Here is a 23702-nt window from a genome sequence, read left to right on the forward strand (position 1 = left end):
CCCCCAAAATGTTTACTTGATAAGTGCTCGCCAAAGCAGGGACTCCAAAACCAAAACTACTTTTGTTCTCCTGGCAAATCTGCATGCAGGTTTACAGGCAGATTGGGCGATCAGTTGTGTGAAAGGGCATCTCCGCAGGCATCCCTTTGAAAATGATCCTTCTTATGTGCAGCTAATGCTGCAGAAATAATATACATTGGCAGGATGGAACAACTTACAGTGCTATTGGTTCTAAAATAATAATACACCTTTAAAAAAAAAAAAAAAAAGCCATTAGCATGTGCAGTCTGGGCTTACTGGAAAACAAAAGTCAACGCCTACATGAAACAGAAACCATCCCAGGCGTTTATAGATGATTAAACCGAGCAGCAGCTTGTTTTTCAGTTGTAAGGGGAAGTCCGGAGATCTTCAGCTCAGATTATCCAGGAGGGACGCGATCAGCCTGGAGCAGGCACCTACCGACCATGTTTCCCCCAGCCGGGTCCGGTTCTGTCCAGACGTGCGGGCTTGTCCTGGTCCTAGCTGTGCTGCTGCAGTCCATCTGCGTCGCGGTCACCTATATTTATTTTTACAGTGAACTGCAACAGGTGAGTGCCTTTCAGCTGCAGGCTGAGGACGCTCTCGCTTTTCCATTTCTTGCTCTGCCTGTGGTCTGCGATTCATCTCTCTCAGTTCTTTCTTTGTCCCTCTCTGTTTATTTCCAAGACATTGCAAAGAAAGGAACCAGCAGCTGTCAGTTTGCTCCAAGTGCTTGTGGGATATCCTAAAGAGCTCTGTTGTTCAAAGATTTTGAAAAATTCCTAGGGTGTTTTGGGTTGGTTTTTTTTTGAGGGGGGGGGGGGGAGTTATTTTTCAAGCTCTGTGCCTATAGCAAAAATATTTTAGAAAGATGAACTCCCCCCCCCCCTCCCGCATTGTTTGCTTTCTGAGTTCCAGCGCTGGGTGTGCAGGAAAGAGTTTACACCAGCAAACATTACAAAAGAAAGGAGAATCAAAACTGAAACCTCATCAAAAAGGCGTTTTTTTGCTGCCCTGGATTAGGGTTTCAAAGTTGCAGGAGTACCGTCCATGTTCCAGCAACTCTGTTCGAGCTGAGGAGGAACTGATTTCTCATTTGTACCTTCCTACACTTGCCAGCTCAGTCTGAGCTCAGTCGGTGTTGTGTTTTATTTGTATAAATCACACACATGTAGCAGAATATAGTTTAATGCACTCAGACTGGTGCTATCGTTCATCTCCTGTGGAGAGAAGTGTCAGCAGACAATATAAACATTGCTTGAATCCCTAACCACAACTTATTTGGTCAGCGATTACGATATTTCAGCTCCATGCTACTAAGCATATTTATAAACACAGGAGAGGAAGAGGTCTATTTACCTGTGCTGGGATAACTTATAACTGCTCCCTAAGGAGGCAGTTTTAAAAGGAGTTCCTCCACCTGTAAAAAGGAGCTCACTATCCTAGCAACTTTCAGTGTACAGTGAGTGCACTTACACGCAAATCTCCAATGGACAATTTATTGGCATATTTTGTAGCAATTTTAAAAAAGCCCACTTACCATGGATAAAGTGCATAGACACGTGGAAACCCCAATTTGTCATTGCCCGCTGTGGGAAAAGCATGTGTTATATTTTGCAAATAAATCAAGTGCAATGTGTACTACATTAGGGGCCAGTTTATTAAGCAGTGTTAAAATAGCACATTTCCCCCACACTATTTTACCGGGAAAAAATTCCAGTGCGATTCCTTACATTGCGGTACCTGAGTGCCACAGTTTAGTAAATCCCACAGAAAGTTTGCTCTTGTTGCGCAGCTGGGAAATACTGTGCATTTGGAGCTGCAGCCAGAGCCAGTCTCTTGCACCCCCCTCATCCGGAAAGCCATACTTGTCTAGTGGAGAAGGGCGTGAACCCCCTTCCCCAGGAAAAAATGACCTCTCCTGGTTAAGCCCAACTCCTTTTAATACCTCCAGAACCTATCCCTCACCCCCTGTCCCTTACCTAGCGAGGACAGGAACGATCCTCACTCGCTCCTGCCAGTGTCATATTCCAAAATGATGCCAGCTGACCCCATAAGGGTCAAAGGAGCACCAGCGGAGCAGGAGTGAGTGAGGATCTCTTCTGTCCCCACTAGACCACAGGGAGTTCAGGATAAATCTGGGAAAGGGTCAGAGGGATAGGAGAAGGTTCTGGAGAGGGGAGGAGGGGGAAATCACTTTTTTTTCAAAAGGGTTGTGGCTTGGCAATCTGGTGGGCACTCAAAGCTCCCTCTTCTCCCCAGACTTCCCCTTTCCTATCATTTGAAACCCCTGTGTAAAAGGTGGGCGTGATCCCCCTGTTGATCCTGCCCTGTCGGTGCCATCATCTAAAATGGTGCCAGCCTGGCTGAAGCTCCCTTTTGCACCGCACGTATCAGGGAGGGGGTTGGGGCTGTGAGGGGTGGGGGATGGGGGGGTTCAGTTGGGCCCTCAGGCCCCTTTAGGTATTCCAAGGTCCATGGGAAGCGCACTGTGGTATTCACTAAACTGCGGTAATTAAGTTTTAACTCACTTTGGTAAAGAGCTCTCAAAAAGTGTAATAGGAAAATGTCACGAAGGATCAGAACCATTCCAGGCTAGCTCCGCTCCTTCCTCAGATATAAGAATCTTTGTACTTTATGCTCTAGCAAAACCCAGTATTCTGGCAGGAAAGAAGGCAGCCACTACCCCTGATAAACCACTCATAAATGCCGTGCTGCCTCCCGTTTTCACTCAGCCTCCAAGCAACTTTCAAGAATACCCTTTCCTGATTTCTGAACGTGTCTGGGTGGTGCATGGCTTCCATTATGCAGACACTGCGATTCTAGTACCATTGTAATAGCTGCATCCTCTTGAAAATGATCTGATGCAGCCACCCACATACAGTAAGAAGGGAGAAACCATCTGGAAAGTAGGTCAGAAGGATAGGCTAACAGTCATCAAATGATGCAAGACAACAGGAATTATTGACCTGGAACGATTTCTGTGCTATTATTTTAGGAGGAATTTTATTGGTGCCATTATTTTAGGGAGGAACTGAGTTCCTGGTAGTGAAAACAGAAAAATAAGAAGGTACTTCATGAAGAGGACGTGACCTAAGGAATATTATACTTCCTTGTAAGCTCTGGTACCAGGAAGAAATGCAGCATGAAGTACTATGGGACGTGCTCTCACCTAAAAAGATCTCTGTGTAACTTTGCTCAAAGAACCAAAGGGCAAATGAAGTTAGTACAATGGCTTTACTTCCTACAGACTCACTGGAGCTAAATGTTCTGACCATAGAATAGCCACCTCCAGTAGCACCTGTTAACTAATGATAGGGTCTATTGATTTCATTCCCAGGGGATGCTGTCATAATTTTTAAATGTTTATTTGCTTCGCTGTCATGGCACTGCACTCTATATACTTTGCTGTTCCTCAAGGGTTAAAAAATGAAACGGATTAGGCTATCCAGTTATCTGCTTGGCTAGGTGTGCAAAACGTACTTTGACATCTGGGTTGCAGAAACGAGAGACTTACTAAGCAGTTTAACTTGCTTTTCAACATAGCAGTATCTTTTCATAATAGACCTTGGTGAGTGGAGGAGTGGCCTAGCTGTTAGAGCAGCAGGCTGAGACCCCAGAAAGGCAGACCTCAAATCCTGCTTCTCCTTGGCACCTTAGATGTCACTTCGCCCTCCATTGCCCCAGGCTTACAGGTTGATTTTAAAAGTGTTGCTCACACACAAACGGCTGCATACGCGGGCTTCACGCAGGCAATGACAAGAAGCCATGATATATGCGTCTACAAACCTGTGCGCGCATCAAGAAGAAGAGGCGGAAAAGGAGCGGGCCATGGGTGTTCTGGGGTGCAGCTAAGACTTAGGCACGCAAGTCTGCATTTAAAAAAAACTGACCATGGTATCCGTCAGCCTGTTATCCGTGTAACTTTACTTCTGGTCCTGACGAGCAAGTCTGGAGATCTTGAGTTTTAGGGGTTTTAGCACAGCATGAGGGTTCGGGGTCAAGCAAGGGGCTTGCAGGATGAAAATTCAGAGGGGTCTTGAAGACCTCGATATGAACTGGGCAAGCTGGTGGACTACTTGGAAATACTGGGTTTTTTTCTCTTGTGCGAGCATGTTGGCGCGACCAGGTGTGCAAACCATGCAATTGCATGGAGCGGCACACCCGGGGAGGCGGAAGGCCAACCCGTTGGCAGAGGACGCAGAGAGCGTCGCCTCTCTTATCCTCTTCGGTCGAAGAAACAGAGGACTGCCCGCGCTGCTATGGGGGCGGCGCAGAAAGGGGATGGCGCGGGGGTGGCGGCAGGGACTGTATGCACAGGGCAGCGCAGAAGCTAGCACTGGCCCCATAGCCGTACGCACATAAAAGCCGCTGAAGCCCTAGCTGAAATACACGCAGGAGAGGTATTTTAAATATGTGTGTACTTGTGAGCACAATTTAAAATTGTAACATCTCTCCGCTCGCATGCCGAAACACACGTTTATGGGCACATGCACGTTCCTTTTAAAAATACCTTGTTAGATTGCAAGTCCTCTATGGGGTAGGGACCCACCCATGGTAACTCTTCTTGGTTTGAAAGGGGAGGAATTAAATCCAAGTTAGATCCCACAGAGTACATCTTGTCTATCGTCCGATATAGCAGTGGAAGTCTACCCCAAGAAAGCTTCGGTGGCTCCAACTAATTTATTCTCGTGATCTTGTATAGAACATTGACTGTCACTAAATCTACAAAAACTAAACAGATCACCAGCTGTTACCAAGATACAGAATCATCATACAGGTTAGATTCTGGTAACCATTTGCAAATGGTTTATGTTCAGTAAACTAGTACTGAAATAAAATCTGTCCCTGATAAACAGCCCTATTTAGAAGCTTCATTTACAGTATATATTTAGAGGATAGTTTCTCTGACCCGTCGTATCTTTTGTCTGCTCAATTATTGGCTCCTTTTCACTATTGAGGAAACCAGACATTTTCAGTCAAACTGAGAATTTTTTTTCTGCACTCCACTGGGAAGGTTTCTGTGATGCTTGCAGTCTTTTGGTTCAAGGCGCACGCTCTAGAATAAAGGAGATTCGTATGATAAAACCGTTTGACTGTCTAGTAGGAGACCAGTGTTTCCCAATCCGTGGGCCATTAGACCTGATCAGGTGTGCCACAGAAATTTCACTGCCCCGCTTGGCAGACCAGAACCTTGATTTTGCTCTCGGCAAAAAGAGACAGCGGCAGTGGCTCTTAAACTTACAGGCCTTCCTGCCTGAGAACATGTGTAGTTATGCAGGCCTCTCCTTCCTAGCTACGGCATGAGCCCTGGAATGAGGGAGTTAATGCGCGGCAAGTAGAGCCTTGCTTTGGGCAGCCCACACATTGCATACATGCCGCCTCGTCCTGAGAGTCCTTCCAGCCTCTTTCCTATTTCCAGGCTGAATGAGACAGGGAGAGAGTGCACTGAGCAGTGGATGCGATGCACGCTGAGCGTTGGGAGCAGCAGCAGTGGAGGAGCTCTTGCAGCCTCATGCAGCAGCCAAGGTAACTAACCGAGCTGTTTGCCTGCACCACATTGGCTTCTCCCACATTTGTGGGCTGGTCTGTTGTACAAGGATCATGTGCCTCTCTCTGTCTCTTTGTTTTAAAATTCGGATGAGAAACAGGTGGTGCTTTCAGAGCTTCCCTAGCTCTTCTTATGACCATATGAGTCATTTCCATGTCTGCATTGTCTGCCCCAGGGAGGTTGGCATGCCATGTAGCATTTTAGTTAATGTCAGTGTGCCTTGGGTTCGAAAAGGTTGGGAAACACAGCAGCAGACCTCAGTAAGGTGCCAACAGGTAGCATTTTTCATTGAATGAAATGCTCATGTGAAGCTGAGGGGAGGAAAGCTTGAAAGGAATGTAAGGAAATACTTTCTCACTGCGCGAGGGTGGTGGATCCCTGGTCCAGACTTCCAGCAGAGGCTATAAGAGAACCCGAGCATGCTTGGGACAGACCCAAAGAGGAACATTTTCAAAGCAGTCCCGCCATATTAAAACGGATTAATGCGCTTAGTTTGTTCTGGCTGAAAAATGCTTTTGTGGGCTTCCATATCTCTGCACATGGGCGGTTCTAACACGCATACTTTCTGCGGATTTTCAAAGGCAAAGTACCCGCGTAGTTTCTCGTTGAAAAAGTACATGCTTTAAAACCACCCACAAAATTTGCCACTAAACTGGCAGTTCAAAAATTGCCCTGAAGGGGACAGTGGTGGAGAGAGGGAAAGGACCACAGATTGAGTGACAGCACAAAGGGGTGCACTGATAGACAACCTCTACGTTTCTAAATTTTACTCCCGATTAATCAGTAAATGCAACTTTTACTGCACTTGGAATGAATCATTTAAAGGTAAATTCTTAAAGAATCCCGCAGGCATCCACGTGCACGCGGTTCCCGGCGTGCACGTGGATGCACCAATTTCATAACATGTGCGCGTCGACACGCGCGCATGTTATAACATCGACTACCTCTGCGCACACGCGCACCCGATTTTCTATCATCCTGCGCGCGCAAGGGGGGATCATTTTCTAAAATACGTGCGGCGACGGATTGGGCCTTTCCCCAGTTCTCTCATTCATATTCATTGTGGCTATTCTGAAAACCTGACCTGTTTGTGGCTCTTAAGGACCGGAGTGGGCCACCCCTGCCATAGGGGGCTATTAGCCCATTGTGCACTAAGAGGTGGACTGTTGGAATGTCGCTCAGCAGGTACCTGGTTAGATGTAGTCCTGCCGCCCTTGCACTCAGAGAAAGACATCTAAACTTAGCTGTCTAGCAGTGAAAATTCACTTTAACCCTACACCCAAATTCACTTTAACCCTACACCCAAAGCACATCCCCCAGGAACACCTGCCTTAAGAGTGGCTTAATGAAAACAGGTGACTACATTCAGTGGCTCTGAAGGGGACAAGCCTCCAAGCAGTGTGTCCAGCCAGCTCCTAACACCTAGTTAGATCCTTTGGAAAATTGACCCTCGAATTAGTTGGGTAGCAAGAAAAAGGCAAAATGACATTATTTCAAGAACCAGAAAGGAACATTGATGTGCATTCTAAAAACAGTTACTGTTAGGGTGATTAGTTTATGGAACACCTATGGATATTTTAAAGCTACATTGAGATAACAATGGATAGGAGAGGTTGAGTGAGCGATTTTGATGTGTTGTAGTCAGCATTGAGTTGGATTGGGAGCTATAAATGACCAGAAGAAACCAGAAATCAGTAGATGTCATTCTTTATAAAATGTAACACAATATATTTGTATGCAAACAATAAATGTTAAAAAAAAAAAAATCAGTGGATATAAAAAATATTTAAGATGCAAGGGATCCAGAGATCATCACATTTCTTCTACAACTAAAATGCTCTATATAATTAAACTTAGTGTACCCTTACCCTACAAACAGAAGTGAAAAGCAAGTAAAGTACAAGTAGAAAAGGATGATCATAAACCCATCAATCTTCAGCACAGAAGTCTGAAATTAATGGAAGTAAGGAGTTTTAATCATCACAAACAAAAAACACTTGTGAAAAAAATCTTCTTTTAGAACAAACCAGCTTATTGCATTTTAGAGGGCTGACACATTAACTACATATCTGTTTCTTTTTAAATAAGTTCATTATAAATGTCATTTAGAAAGTTTTGTAGTAGGCATTCTTGAAGGCTTTGAACTTAAAACATGCACAGGAATAGTATGCTATTGGGAATATTGAAATATTGATTATACACTTTTTTCAAGATATGGACACTTTTGCATTCGGAGTGGAGCACAGGAGTGCACCTTTGTATTTAGAGTGAAAAAGGGAAAAGGCAAGTTAAATAGTTGACAAAATTGCCATACAGAAACGGTGTTTATTTGCTTTTGAGACACATGAGTGGCAGTAATAAGCTCTCTGACTACGTAAACATCATTATCTGTTATACTAAGATATTTTTAGCAATAAGTCGGTTTATTATAAAAGAAGATTTTTTCACAAGTGTGTTTTGTATTGACGATTATCCCCCCCAAAATAGATTGGATTCACTTATTCCAGGTTCATCATGTCTAGCATCATCAGTATTTGGCACCTTGGGTGAAACTTCAATCATGCAGCCTTCTCTAACTTCTCTATTGGCAACCACTCTGGCACAGTACTTCTCTTATTAGTGGCATTGGCACCAGCACAGTGCTCCTTTCTTTGGCAGTATTGTCTCTGGCACTGTATCCTTCTAGTGCTGTGTTAGTAGGATTTTGCCACTCCTAAAATTTTGGTGCTCTACATAACTGCCTAGTTTACCTAATGAAAGCACCGGTCCCGAGCATCATCTCAAGGATCTACAATAAGAAAGTGAGGCTCAGAGCCCTCAAAAAAAAAACCTGCTCTAAAGGAAGACCAGAAGGTGAAAAGCTGTTCCTTTATCACAGGGCACATGCAGTAGTAAAGGGCATGTGACAGATACAGATGGGAGAGTAAACACAGGAAGCCTAACTTCTGTCTTCAGGAGCTGGAGATCTTATTGTATACAATTTCCTTCAGGTCTATGGGGAGCATGAAAGCCTCACAATATGTAGGAGCACTGCTGTAAACAGCAAGGTAGCTGTTGTTGGTATAAGGAGTAGGGATATGCATAAATACAATGAATGAGGCCATTTTCAGTTTGTTCTGACTAGAATGAATTGAAATAACCTCCAATGAAAATACCTGAAAATTTTGGGGCATTTTCATATTGGTTGCCTTTTTAATAATTAAAAACAACCCAGCCTCTGATGGTCTGGTGCTGCATTCTATCCCCTAGCCGAGTCTGGCACTAGGGCCTAAGTCCAATCCTGAGGCCTAGCCCTGGGCTGGGCTAGCTCCAAGGCCTAGGCCAGATGCCGAGGCCTACGCCATGGCTTGGCACTGAGGAATAGTGCTATGCCCTGGTCCTGGCACCCAGACCTAGCTACAACATCAGGGCCCAGCATATCGGCCTGGTGCTAGCCCTCAGGCCTAAGCCAGGCCAGACCAAGGCCTCCAGTGCTCTTGCCTGGGTCCCAGCACTTGAAAACTGATGCAGTCCATCTGGAGGTCAGCTCCAGAGTGATTTCATTTCAGTGCCTTCCTCTGGAGCACACAACACCATGTTGATGTATTATTGAAGAACAAAATGGCACCAGCTTCACTGGAGGAAGGCGCTAGATTGACATCACTTCAGCGCTGACCCTAGGTTGATGTTTCCATTTTTCAAGCACCAAGAAGTAGGCGGGAGTAACTGAGAATCTCCCTGTCCCCAACTCTGGAGCCATGACAGGGTAAGGGGGGGAGTGCTGGGGTGGACGCTCCCTAGCTCCTGAACTTTTCAATGACTCAGCACACTTCAGGCAGTCCCCAGGCTAACGTTTGGTACTGGACTTGGATCCTATAGTTTTTTAGTTCAGGAAGGCCAGCCAGGGCTGCTGGATGTCTTTCAGCTTGGGCCCAGCTGAAAAAAACAAGGATAGGTAGGGTTTAGGGGTGGGGAAGAGGGAAGAGGGTGGGAGTTTGGGTAGGGGGGCAGAGAAGTTCCCTCCTAATCTGTTCCTTAATTGGAGGGGACTGGGAGGGAACTAGGGAAGGCCCAATTACAATCGCTGCGCAGAAATTGCAACCCCCCCCTCTTGCGTGCGCAGATTGTAAAATCCAGCATGCATGTGCGCATGGCCACCCGATTTTATAACATGCGTGCACCGGCACACGCATGTTATAAAATCGGCGCGTCCATGTGTGTGCGCCAGGAACCGCGCACATAGACGCATGCACGATTATAAATATCTACCCCTTAATGAACAGATTTAGATGAAAAAAATCCTTCTGAAACAAAAAAATCGAGCCAACCCGAAAATTTTGGTGCTGCCCGTTCCTAGTAGGGTGTTGGAGAATTCCAAGTTTAAGTGAGGAATCTGTAGTTCTGGAGTGTACTAGAATGTGGGTTTTGTCTTAAAATGCAGTGGAAGGTACACTGAGAGTTCGAAGGTGTCCTGAAGTGTGGGCTATCTTGTAATACTGGGAATTTTTTTGGCATTCAGACAGCCTTCAGCGTGTGCGTGTTTTAGCGGCGGGCCAGGGTGGATGTACTATCTCTGGAGTATAAAACGTACCTTCCACGAGGCACAAGGGGCAGACTGGGGAACAGTCTGGGGGTTTTGGAATCTTTTTGCTGAAAGTGAAAGACCTGAATAACTGTACTGGAAGGCAAGGAGGAATGGCAAGGGGTTGTGCCCTGGTCTGGGTTTCCAGTTCTGAAGATCAATGGAAGACAAAGAAAACATTCTACTGGGTAGACAAGAGGGAACCAGAAAGTGAGAAAGTTGGTCTTGGGAAGCTCCTTGATGTGTGAGTACTTGACTAAGTTCTAGTGAAAAGCTTTATTTTGTATAAGTGGAAGTGATTTGAAGATTTGGGAGGTCAGAGATGTTTTCTTCCATGTCGTGGAATTATTGTTGTTTTCTTTTGGAACCTGTTTTATTTATTTATTTTTTTTATAACTTCTGAACTTCACCATTTTTGCTACGGACTTTACTTTATTCGGGCTGAAACCTGATTGTTTTTACTTAAGTAAACTCCTTCTGTTGGAACACTAACTTTTAGAAGTGACCTCTGCCCAATTTGGCCTTGCAGGAGAGCTTTCCCCCATTCCAGGGGACCCAGAAACTGTTTCCCCCTCCTTGATTGAGCAAATCCAATGCTTTCCAGGACTGGGATTGTGACTCCTGGCTGGAAGGGAGTGGGAGAGGGTTACACAGAGGGTAGCCCAGTCCAGCAACCTGAATGAAGCACTATAGCAGGCAGCCAACTGCTTTCCACCTTTGGAGATGTTCATTGCTGATCCCTGTATTACTGACCTCACCCCCAGGAAAAACCTGAAGATGTGACATTACAACCAGGTAAGTCCTTTCTCTCCTGTCTGTAATTCAGGGGTATTCATTCTCAAACCAATCCTTGGGGCTCCCTTCAGCCCGTAAGGTTTTCAGGATATCCCTAAGGAATATGCATGAGATTTATTTGCATGCATGACATCCTATATAGGCAAATATTTCTCATGCATAGTGATATCCTGAGAATCGTACTGGCTGGAGGAGACCCGAGGACCGGTTTGAATAAACCTGATATAATTTACCAGCTTTCCTTTAAGCTAAAAAAACCTTTTTTTCTTCTGCTTAACTATTATACTTATTTCCTTTCATATCTACACATCCAAACATTATTAGGTCTCACTTTTACACAATGTGAATACTCTAGAACACTCATTTTTAACCAGCTGCATACATATCTTATTTTTTTATTCTGCTTGGTTGTCTTTTAACAGTCATGTCCATAAATTCACAGAGTACATGAAAAAGTCAACACCATCGTGCCCATCTACTCAGCCACCACCAGTGGGGTCTTTTCTTTCCTCATGGAGCATCTGAACCTGCAGTTTAAGCTCCCGAGTTACAGTTGCTAAACTTCCACAGAGCCATAACTCACCACTAACAGAATATTACATATTTCCAAATTTCCCACCATAAATATAAAAATGACAGATGGGTTACTCTTGGAGCTCCTGAGTAGTAACATCTTGCAAACTATCAAAAGACAGACCAATCTATTTCTTTATTCAGTCCTCTAGGTGTCACAGTTTCAAAGTAATGAATCCACTTTTGTTCCCATTGTCAAAATCGCCACCACAAGAGAAGTGTTATTGGTTGTTCTATTACTGCAAATGCTAAATTCGCAAAACAATGTTGCTGAGTAAAACAATGCTGAACCAAAGGAGCTTTCAGCTGGGTCCTCATGATCACACTACGGTGCTCAATCATGTGCATACGCAAACACCTGGACCGGATGGTATACACCCCAGAGTTCTGAAGGAACTAAAAAAAAAAAAAATGAAATTTCAGACCTATTAGTAAAAATTTGTAACTTATCATTAAAATCATCCATTGTACCTGAAGACTGGAGGATAGCAAATGTAACCCCAATATTTAAAAAGGGCTCCAGGGGCGATCCGGGAAACTACAGACCGGTTAGTCTGACTTCAGTGCCAGGAAAAATAGTGGAAAGTGTTCTAAACATCAAAATCACAGAACATATAGAAAGACATGGTTTAATGGAACAAAGTCAGCATGGCTTTACCCAGGGCAAGTCTTGCCTCACAAATCTGCTTCACTTTTTTGAAGGAGTTAATAAACATGTGGATAAAGGTGAACCGGTAGATATAGTATACTTGGATTTTCAGAAGGCGTTTGACAAAGTTCCTCATGAGAGGCTTCTAGGAAAAGTAAAAAGTCATGGGATAGGTGGCGATGTCCTTTCGTGGATTGCAAACTGGCTAAAAGACAGGAAACAGAGAGTAGGATTAAATGGGCAATTTTCTCAGTGGAAGGGAGTGGACAGTGGAGTGCCTCAGGGATCTGTATTGGGACCCTTACTGTTCAATATATTTATAAATGATCTGGAAAGAAATACGACGAGTGAGATAATCAAATTTGCAGATGACACAAAATTGTTCAGAGTAGTTAAATCACAAGCAGATTGTGATAAATTGCAGGAAGACCTTGTGAGACTGGAAAATTGGGCATCCAAATGGCAGATGAAATTTAATGTGGATAAGTGCAAGGTGATGCATATAGGGAAAAATAACCCATGCTATAATTACACGATGTTGGGTTCCATATTAGGTGCTACAACCCAAGAAAGAGATCTAGGTGTCATAGTGGATAACACATTGAAATTGTCGGTTCAGTGTGCTGCGGCAGTCAAAAAAGCAAACAGAATGTTGGGAATTATTAGAAAAGGAATGATGAATAAAACGGAAAATGTCATAATGCCTCTGTATCGCTCCATGGTGAGACCGCACCTTGAATACTGTGTACAATTCTGGTCGCCGCATCTCAAAAAAGATATAATTGCGATGGAGAAGGTACAGAGAAGGGCTACCAAAATGATAAGGGGAATGGAACAACTCCCCTATGAGGAAAGACTAAAGAGGTTAGGACTTTTCAGCTTGGAGAAGAGACGACTGAGGGGGGATATGATAGAGGTGTTTAAAATCATGAGAGGTCTAGAACGGGTAGATGTGAATCGGTTATTTACTCTTTCGGATAGTAGAAAGACTAGGGGACACTCCATGAAGTTAGCATGGGGCACATTTAAAACTAATCGGAGAAAGTTCTTTTTTACTCAACGCACAATTAAACTCTGGAATTTGTTGCCAGAGAATGTGGTTCGTGCAGTTAGTATAGCTGTGTTTAAAAAAGGATTGGATAAGTTCTTGGAGGAGAAGTCCATTACCTGCTATTAAGTTCACTTAGAGAATAGCCACTGCCATTAGCAATGGTTACATGGAATAGACTTAGTTTTTGGGTACTTGCCAGGTTCTTATGACCTGGATTGGCCACTGTTGTAAACAGGATGCTGGGCTTGATGGACCCTTGGTCTGACCCAGTATGGCATTTTCTTATGTTCTTATGTTGTTTTACCTATATACAGAAGCGGACATGGGCACCATATACCATATATTACATCTACAGAAGAACAATTTGTGCCTGCTCATAATCGGAAATTACCACCTCTAAAAAAGGGAAGGAGAGCAAAAGACTGTTCACAAACTGAGCATTTATTGCAAGGATAATGTCCCAATTTGCCCAGAGCAACTGCAGGGATACAACTTACTTCCTCAAGATTTGAATGAACAATCATGTCTCTAATATTCCTGCCATGCTTCAAGGCAAAACATGGAGTTTCTGAAAAAACTTCATGTAACCCAAAATGTGTCAATGTTTTTTATACTATTTTGTACCCGATATATAGAAGAAGAAAAAGGTAACACACATATGGGTTTCTGTGCCTGAATATCCAAAATGTTGTTAGTCGGCATAAGCAACAAATCACGATTAACCCAATGAGCACGTTTATAAGCTCTTCTCAAAATATGTTGCGGATAACCTCTCTGTGCAAAATAACTAATCAACTCTTTCGCCTTCAACTTATAGTCATAGATATTGGAGCATAGCCTTCTCAAACGTAAAAACTGCCCAAAAGGGAGATTCCTCTGTAAATGTAATGGATGACAGCTATCATAACGTAATATTGTGTTTCTATACATGGGTTTCCGATGTATAGTGAAACCAAAATCCAATTTTTGAATGGTAATAAATATATCTAAATAGGGTAAGCCTACTTCACTATAGGAAGAGGTAAAACTTAAATTAGGATCACAAGACCCCAACCATTGCATACATTTAGTGTAATCACTGGCATCCCCTTCCCAGACAATCAAAATGTCATCAATATAACACTTCCATAATTAAATGTGTTGCAGAAAAGGATTTACTGGAAGCCAAATATCTTCAAAATGTCCCATGTATAGATTATCCACATCAGGGGCCATTGTGGCCCCATTGCTACCCCTTTAGTTTGGAGAAAAAATGACCCATCAAACATAAAAAAAATTATTACAAAGAGTCACTGCTGCCAAGGCTATCACAAAATCTGCAAGTATCCGATTCCCCACCAAAGAATCACATAATTTTTGACTCACAATATTCAAGGCATCCTCCTGGGGTATATTTGTTTATAGAGATACCAAATCTATAGTGGCCAACACAAATTCTTGCAAGGGAAAACTTGTCTCGCCAATTCATTCAGCACATTTATTGTGTCTGTTGAATCCATCACATACGATAGTAAAACTTTCACCATAGGAGCCAAAATCTTATCCACAAACATCGAAAAAGGTTCTAACAATGAGCCCCGTGCAGAAATTATTGGACACCCTGGGGGGTTCTTTAAGGTTTTATGTATTTTTGGTAATACATACAATACTGGCATTTTTGGAAAATCCACTGTTAGAAAAAGATGTTCTCTGGAGGTAATCCATGACCTATAATAGACTTCTTCCAACTTTAGATCTATCTCAATTTTAAGTCCATTAGTTGGATCTGTTGTCAAACGTCTAAAATAAGTAAGATCCTCCACCTGTCATTTTACCAAGTTTGTAGTCACATTTGTCCATCACCACTACTGTGCTACCTTTATCGGCGGACTTTATAACTACTGTGGATTCCTTAGATAGTTCAGATAGAGCTTCACGCTCTGCTATAGACAAATTAAAAATCCCGTCTATAGAGGAAGCCTTGAGCACTAAATCTATAAATGTGCTAATAACTGGATCCAAATTACCAGGAGGGCACCATGTGGATTTTAGACTTACTATAGAAAAATCTGCCCTAGAGATCTGCTTCGAAAAATACTGTTTCAACCATAGTTGTCTAATAAAACGATGAAAAAAGTTTCAACTTCGAAAGCATCAAATCATGTAGTGGGTACAAAGGATAACCCCTTTTCTAGTACACTGACCTGAGATGCAGTTAAAGACAGAGATGAAAGATTAATCACTGAAGAAATGTCTCTTGTTGATGAGATCAGAGAGCAAGGCGGTTCTACAAAAGAACAGAACAAACTTTAATGTCAGCTATCATAAAACTATTGAAGAAGCTTGATCAGAATTGACATCACCTGGTGTGAGGGTGCTCAAGTGATGAATCCATCGCTATTCTTTTTGTAGCAACTTTTTAGGTTCATCAACCCCACACCAATCCAAGAGCAGCCAGTCAACAACATAAAACCTTAAATCATTAAAAAAATGTTTATATTCTATAAAATGTGCAGGCTGTAATGTTTAAGGCAGCTGCGATGTTCCAAAATTATAATGCTTATGGTACATGTGGTTTTACCAATATAAAATTTATCACATGAACATCGTATAATGTATAGAGAATAAGAGGTCTAACATGTAATGCTGTCTCACAGTGTGATGGTCAGTTTTGATGAGGGAACAGACAGCATGTCTGTATGCATAGAAACAAACCAAGCAAGTCCTGCAAGGTTGATGGCTGGGTGTATCTGTCAAAGGAATCATCTCTTGTTTAGAATAATCTGATAGTTCCAATGCATCTCTTAAATTAGAACCTCAAATGCAGACAATATGAGGAAAGTCATGGAAAACTTCATGTAATTGTGAACATGCTAATGACAAATTATGGATGCACAAACTTTTCAAGTATGAGAAGTAAATTCAAGAAATTCTGGACTCATCTTTAGAAATTGTAAAAGAAAAAAACATTCATGCTGGCTATATCTAACCACAAGCAAGTGGATATCCATATGTTATAAACCATTCAGTCATCACTTTAGGTTGTGCCTGAAATTTGGACAAAGTAAAGCAAATCTGATGAAGCTTGAAAAATTGGATAACTGGCAAACTTTCTTTTAAAGTTCAAGGATGAATATTTTCAAAATCTAACAGGCTGCCGTAATACATAGGTTTTCAAAGTAAAGTAGTCTCAAACCATTAGGTGTTTTAATGATTATTAAATCTAAAAAAGAAATGTGAACTTTTCACTAACAGTAATGAATTTCAAGTTAGGATCAAAATGGTTAACCAATCAAGAAAAAATTTGAGTTGGTATGAGATCTTTTCCACAATAAAAATAAATATATCATCAGTAGTGTCATATCGCATGTTCTCTAGTTGGACTATCATGTACTGTCAATATTGTACATAGGATGGTAAATGTGGAACAAAAGGTGCCAAACAACATCCTACAAATTTAGACAAAGACTAGAACAAAGACTCTCTACCCCAAACAATAGGTCTTCTGGAAGGATCAATCAATCAATCTCTAAGGAAGAATGGAAAAAATACAGGAATTTCTGGTTGAGATTTTTTTCCAAAAAAGTAGGCTCTGTTAAGATAAAAAATGCCTTCTGAATATGCAATGGCAATTTTTGATTATTAATGATTTGTAAGGATGATGTAGGATCTTGTGACAATGGTAAATAATATGTAGAATATGAAAGTTGTCAATGAACTTCTACTAAATAGGATTCTCAATCCAGGATCACTGTGCATCCCCCCCTTAGTTGGTATTCTGATGATTTGTGAATATGTTTGTAAATCACATAAGACTTGTAGATCTCTAGTTAAATTACACAAATTTTTATGAGGGGTAGATACCATCTGTCGGATGACTTTTGTAACTAAGAGATTAAAGGTCTTTGCCACAGGGTCTTCAGGACCTGGGGGATGCGCTTCCCGACCACGTTCGCTCTGCGGCCAGGCCTGCTCACCTTTCCCGTCCGTCCACGAGCTCCGGGCTCTCTCACGCCGCAGCCAGTTTGCAGCAGCTCAGGCTCCAGTCCAGGCCTCACGGCGGGGGCTTGGCATCCTCTGTGGCGTCAGCCCTGCCCCTAGGCGTGCACGCTCGCGTGGACCGCCTGGCCTCTTAAAGGCCCAGGGGCAGATCCCAACTCCGCCGCGTGCCCTGATTGATGGCTGTATTAAAGGAAGTGGTCTGACACCACTTCCTCGCCTTGGCAATTGGGTCGTACACTCCGGTGTGTCTAGTTTGCCTTCCAGCGTCTTTTGTTCCAGCATCTCTTGTTCCAGTGTCTCCTGTTCCAGCGTCTCCTTGTCTCCTGTTCCAGCATCTTCTGTTCCTTCGTCTCTCCATCCCTGGTAGTACCCTTCAGACTGATCTCACGGTACTGACCATTGCTTGTTCCTGATTATTCTTGATTGCTCCCTGGACCTGACCTCTGCCTGTTCTCTAACTATTCCTGATTGCTGCCTGGAACTGACCTCTGACTGAACACTGACTATTCTTGATCACAGCCTGGAACTTGACCTCTGCCTGACCTGACTTCTTCTGGATTGGCTACAGGTAATGACTCCTGCTTCAGCTGACCATTCTGAACTGTTACTCTGGCCTTGATTACCGCTATCCATTCGGACTCTCAGTTGTGGCCTCCTGTGATGTCTGGACATTGACCACACACCCTTGTTTGTGGTGGGCACGCCTCTGCACTTCCTCTCCAGGAGACCCTGCAAGGCTCCCCTAAGACCAGGCGGCCCGGGTAACCAAGGGCTCAACCTGAGGGAACCCCAGGTTGCTACTGGTGAAGTTCCAGCTAGCCTCTGTCTCCTCCTGTGCTCCGTCTCCTGGTGGCAGGCGCTCTCTGGGTCTGACCGTAGGGCCGTACCAATCCTGCACCAGGCCAAGGGTCCACCTCCAGCGCAACAGGTTGCCAAGGCCATGGACTTGGCGGAGTCTCCTGCCTTGCAGGCCATCCCTGGCCTAGCCGCCCATGTCCGAGAACAATAGCGAACCATTGAAGCATTGACTTCATCCGTGGATAGACTACGGTCTCAGCTACAGGACTCTATCATGGCCAATTCTGGGGGTTGGGCACAAACCCCGCCTCCACGGGCATCTCTGGCCCTTCCAGCTCCACCTCATTTCAACGGGGATCCATGCCTCTGCCGAGGCTTCATCAATCAGTGCTTTATGCAATTTGCACTGCAGCCTGCATTGTTTCCAAGTGAGACCACCAAGATTACCTTCATCCTATCATGCCTTGAAGAGAAGGCCCTGGCATGGGCTTCCCCACTTTGGGAGTGTTCAGAAGATGTTCTCCATCACCTCTCCCACTTCATGACCATTTTAAAGTGGACCTTCGAAGACCCTGGCCGACAAGCGGTTGCGGGTCATCAGCTTCTTCACCTCTGTCAAGGCTTGCATTCGCTCATCGAATTCACAGTGGAATTTAGGACACTAGCCACAGAACGGGTGGCAAGAAGATTGCCTCAGGACAATCTATCTGGATGGCTTGTCTCCTGCCCTCAAGGATGAGCTGGCTGCTCGTGAGATTCCCATATCTCTGGATGACCTGATTTCCCTGGTTGGCAAGACTGACCATCACCTACACCAGGAGGTAAAGGTCTCCCGGCCACCGGCCTCACGCCCAGTCCGTACTACAAGTCCCCAGTTGAAGGCCTTACCGGCACCTCTGCCATCATCAGAGGAGCCGATACAGATCAATCGCAGGAGCTTGTCTTCTGAGGAGCATCTTCATCACAAGAAGGAAGGCCTTTGCCTATACTGTGGTGGTTCCGGACACCTCCGATAATCCTGCCCTGTACGTCCGGGAAACTACAGAGCCTGAGCCCGGTGGGGTTCCCGAGCTTGGGCGCTACTGTTACTGGCCCTCAGTTGCTACTTCCGGTGTCCCTTACTATGGAGTCATGCTCCTTTTCCACAACCTCGCTCATGGAAAGTGGTGCAAGTGGTAACTTCATTCTGGATGATATCATCACTCTGCTCCAGATTCCTCTTTAGACTGTGGAGGTGCCCCTTCGCATCGCATCCATCCAGGGAGAGCACCTTCCTGGACGCATCACTCATAGCACCATGGCCTTTCACCTCTCCGAGGGAACCCTCCATGAAGAGGAGATCTCCCTGTACATTTTAAAGTGTTCTACACATCCGATAATCCTAGGACTTCCTTGGCTCCAGGTCCATGGACCCTACTTCGACTGGCAATCCCTGCAGCTAATTCAGTGGGGACCCCAGTGCCAGAGCCGCTGTCTGCGACAGATGTCTCCAGCGGTCACCGTTCTGAACTCTACAACCCTTACCGGGTTACCGGTTCCATATTCTGACTTTCAAGATGTGTTCTCCAAACAAAATTCAGATATCCTGCCTCCACTCCGTAAATTCAATTGCCCCATTGAGCTCCTCCCAGGTACCATGCCTCCCAAGGGCAGAACCTACCCTCTCTCATGCCAGAAACTCAAGCAATGTCAGAGTACATTAAGGAGAACCTGAATAAAGGCTGAATAAAGAATCAGGAGAACCTGAATAAAGAATCAGGAGAACCTGAATAAAGAATCAGGTTCCTGCCGATTCCCTGGCAGGAGCCTGATTCTTCTTTGTGAAGAAGAAAGATGGCAGTTTACATCCTTACATTGACTACCGTGGGCTAAACGCCGTGACTCGCAGGGATCGCTACCCTCTGCCACTCATTAGCGACAAGGGGCATACAATCTGGTGCGGATCCAGCCAGAAGATATCTGGAAGACCACTTTCAACATTACGGACAGCCACTACGTGGAACCAGACTGCTGGTGCTAACCTTTAAAAAGGAGATAGAGCAGCTTTTAAACTAGAACAAAGGGGAAAGCTGATAGTCACTCAGCAGTGCATGGTTCAGAGAGAGGTATCTTCAAAGGATACTAATGATGCATTAGAATTAGGGCATCCTGACAGTGAGGTTCCAATAATAAAAAAAGTAGTCCAAGTGCTTGTAACTAAAAACTCACCTAACTTATCCCTATCAATTAAAAAGCAGAATGAAAATACAAACAAAAAACAAACTTTGAAATGTTTGTTTGCTAATGCCAGAAGTCTAAGAAGTAAGATGGGAGAATTAGAATGTATAGCAGTGAATAATGACATAGACTTAATTGGCATCTCAGAGACATGGTGGAAGGAGAATAACCAATGGGACAGTGCTATACCGGGGTTCAAATTATATTGCAATGACAGAGAGGAGCACCCAGGAGGCAGTGTGGCGCTTTATGTCCGGGATGGCATAGAGTCCAACAGGATAAACATCCTGTATGAGACTAAATGCACAATTGAATCTTTATGGGTAGAAATCCCTTGTGTGTCAGGGAAGATGGTGAGACTGACAGTGAAATGCTAAGAGAAATTAGGGAAGCTAATCAAATTGGTAGTGCGGTAATGGGAGACTTCAATTACCCCAATATTGACTGGGTAAATGTATCATAGATACATGCTAGAGTTATAAAGTTCCTGGATGGAATAAACAACATTTTTATGGAGCAATTGGTTCAGGAACCGACAAGAGAGGGAGCAATTTTAGATCTAATTCTCAGTGGAGCACAGGATTTGGTGAGAGAGGTAACAGTGGAAGGGCCGCTTGGCAATAGTGATCGTAATATGATCAAATTTGAATTTATTTATTTATTTATTTATATATTTATTTAAGGTTTTTTATATACCGCGGCACGTTAGGAACATCACCTCGGTTTACAGTGGAACAGAATGCAGCAACATGCTTTACAATGAACAAAAAACTAATAACAATAACATTTGTGAAATAATGGTTAAATATACAACATGGATTGAGAAATAATGGTTAAATATACAACATGAATTGCAGATATAAACATTAATCTATGTACAAGCGGTGTAATTGTATTATACATAAAGTAATATTAGGGGATCTTTACACATCATTACACTTCAATTAATCAGTATTAGGTAATCTGTACACATCATCAAATTCGGGTCTAGTCTGGATAATGTATATAATGTATATATAATGTATATATTAATGACTGGAAGATGGGCAGTAAGCAAATCCATGGCTCTAGTGCTAAACTTTCAAAAGGGAAACATTGATAAAATGAGAAAAATAGAAAAAAACTGAAAGGAGCAACTACAAAGGTAAAAAGTGTGCAAGAGGCTGGTCGTTGTTAAAAAATACCATCCTAGAAGCAGAGTCCAGATGTATTCCACACATTAAAAAATGTGGAAAGAAGGCAAAACAATTACCAGCATGGTTAAAAGGGGAGATGAAAGAAGCTATTTTAACCAAAAGATCTTCATTCAAAAATTGGAAGGATCCAACAGAAGAAAATAGGATAATGCATAAGCATTAGCAAGTTAAATGTAAGACATTGATAAGACAGGCTAAGTCAAAATGTGAAAAGAAGTTGGCCATAGAGGCAAAAACTCACAGTAAAAACTTTTAAAAATATTATCCAAAGCAGAAAGCCTGTGAGGGAGTCAGTTGGACCGTTAGATGATCGAGGGGTTAAAGGGGCACTTAGAGAAGATAAGGCCTTTGCAGAAAGATTAAATTATTTCTTTGCTTCGGTGTTTTCTGAAGAGGATGTTGGGGAGGTACCCGTACCGGAGAAAGTTTTCATGGGTAATGATTCAGATGGACTGAACCAAATCACGGTGAACCTAAAAGATGTGGTAGGCCGATTGACAAACTAAAGAGTAGTAAATCACCTGGACCAGATGGTATACACCCCAGAGTTCTGAGGGAACTCAAAAATGAAAATTCAGACCTATTAGTAAAAACTTATAACCTATCATTAAAATCATCCATTGTACCTGAAGACTGGAGGATAGCTAATATAACCCCAATATTTAAAAAGGGCTCCAGGGGCGATCCAGGAAACTACAGACCGATTAGCCTGACTTCAGTGCCAGGAAAAATAGTGGAAAGTGTTCTAAATATCAAAATCACAGAACATATGGAAAGACATGGTTTAATGGAACAAAGTCAGCATGGCTTTACCCAAGGCAACTCTTGCCTCACAAATCTGGATAAAGGTGAACCGGTAGATATAGTGACCTTGGATTGTCAGAAGGAGTTTGACAAAGTTCCTCATGAGAGGCTTCTAGGAAAAGTAAAACGTCATGGGATAGGTGGCGATGTCCTTTCATGGATTACAAACTGGCTAAAAGACAGGAAACAGAGAGTAGGATTAAATGGACAATTTTCTCAGTGGAAGGGAGTGGGCAGTATATTGCCTCAAGGATCTGTATTGGGACCCTTACTTTTCAATATATTTATAAATGATCTGGAAAGAAATACGAGTGAGGTAATCAAATTTGCAGATGACACAAAATTGTTCAGAGTAGTTAAATTACAAGCAGATTGTGATAAATTGCAGGAAGACCTTGTGAAGCTGGAAAATTGGGAACCGAAATGGCAGATGAAATTTAATGTGAATAAGTGCAAGGTGATGCATATAGGGAAAAATAACCCATGCTATAGTTACACAATGTTAGGTTCCATATTACGTGCTACCACCCAAGAAAGAGATCTAGGCATTGATGGATAACACATTGAAATCGTCAGTTCAGTGTGCTGCGGCAGTCAAAAAAGCAAACAGAATGTTGGGAATTATTAGAAAGGGAATCGTGAATAAAACGGAAAATGTCATAATGCCTCTGTATCGCTCCATAGTGAGACTGCATCTTGAATACTGTGTACAATTCTGGTCGCCGCATCTCAAAAAAAGATATCATTGCGATGGAGAAGATACAGAGTAGGGCGACCAAAATGATAAGGGGAATGGAACAGCTCCCCTATGAGGATAGACTAAATAGGTTAGGACTTTTCAGCTTGGAGAAGAGATGACTGAGGGGGGATATAATAGAGGTTTAAAATCATGAGAAGTCTAAAATGGGTAGATGTGAATCGGTTATTTACTCTTTCAGATGATAGAAAGACTAGGGGGCACTCCAGGAAGTTAGCATGTGGCACATTTAAAACTAATCAGGAAAACGTTCTTTTTCACTCAACGCACAATTAAACTCTGGAATTTGTTGCTAGAGGATGTGGGTAGTGCAGTTAGTATAGCTGTGTTTAAAAAGGGATTGGATGGGTTCTTGGAGAAGTCCATTACCTGCTATTAATTAAGTTGACTTGGAAAGTGACCATTGCTATTACTGGCAACAGTAACATGGGATAGACTTATTTTTTGGGGTCTTGCCATGTTCTTATGACCTGGATTGGCCACTGTTGGAAACAGGATGCTGGGCTTGATGGACCCTTGGGTCTGACCCAGTATGGCGTGTTCTTATGTAGTAATTCCTTTCGGACTTTGTGTTGCGTCCGTTGCTGCTCGACGCCCTCACTCCGCCCTCTTTACCTCTGTGGCGACTCCCTCTGGGTCTGATGGACGGTTAGCTGCTGCGGTGTCTTCTTGCCATCTCTCTCCGGCGTCCCCAGACCGGCACGACGCTGTGGATCCACTATGTTCCTGATGATGTAGGGCACACGTGTGC

At 43.3% G+C, this 23702-nt stretch overlaps 1 protein-coding gene across 1 annotated transcript in view; it reads left to right on the top strand.

Moving 5' to 3' along the window:
- The first annotated feature begins 344 nt into the window (after nt 1-344).
- The window catches only part of TNFSF10 (TNF superfamily member 10), a 43778-nt gene continuing 20420 nt past the window's right edge, over nt 345-23702 (top strand). Inside the window, exon 1 of the mRNA XM_029616369.1 lies at nt 345-587. Coding sequence (XP_029472229.1) covers nt 465-587 — 123 coding nt within the window. The 5' untranslated portion in view covers nt 345-464. The remainder of the gene's footprint in view (nt 588-23702) is intronic.

Source organism: Rhinatrema bivittatum, chromosome 9 (assembly GCF_901001135.1).
Source record: "Rhinatrema bivittatum chromosome 9, aRhiBiv1.1, whole genome shotgun sequence".
Taxonomy (NCBI): domain Eukaryota; kingdom Metazoa; phylum Chordata; class Amphibia; order Gymnophiona; family Rhinatrematidae; genus Rhinatrema; species Rhinatrema bivittatum.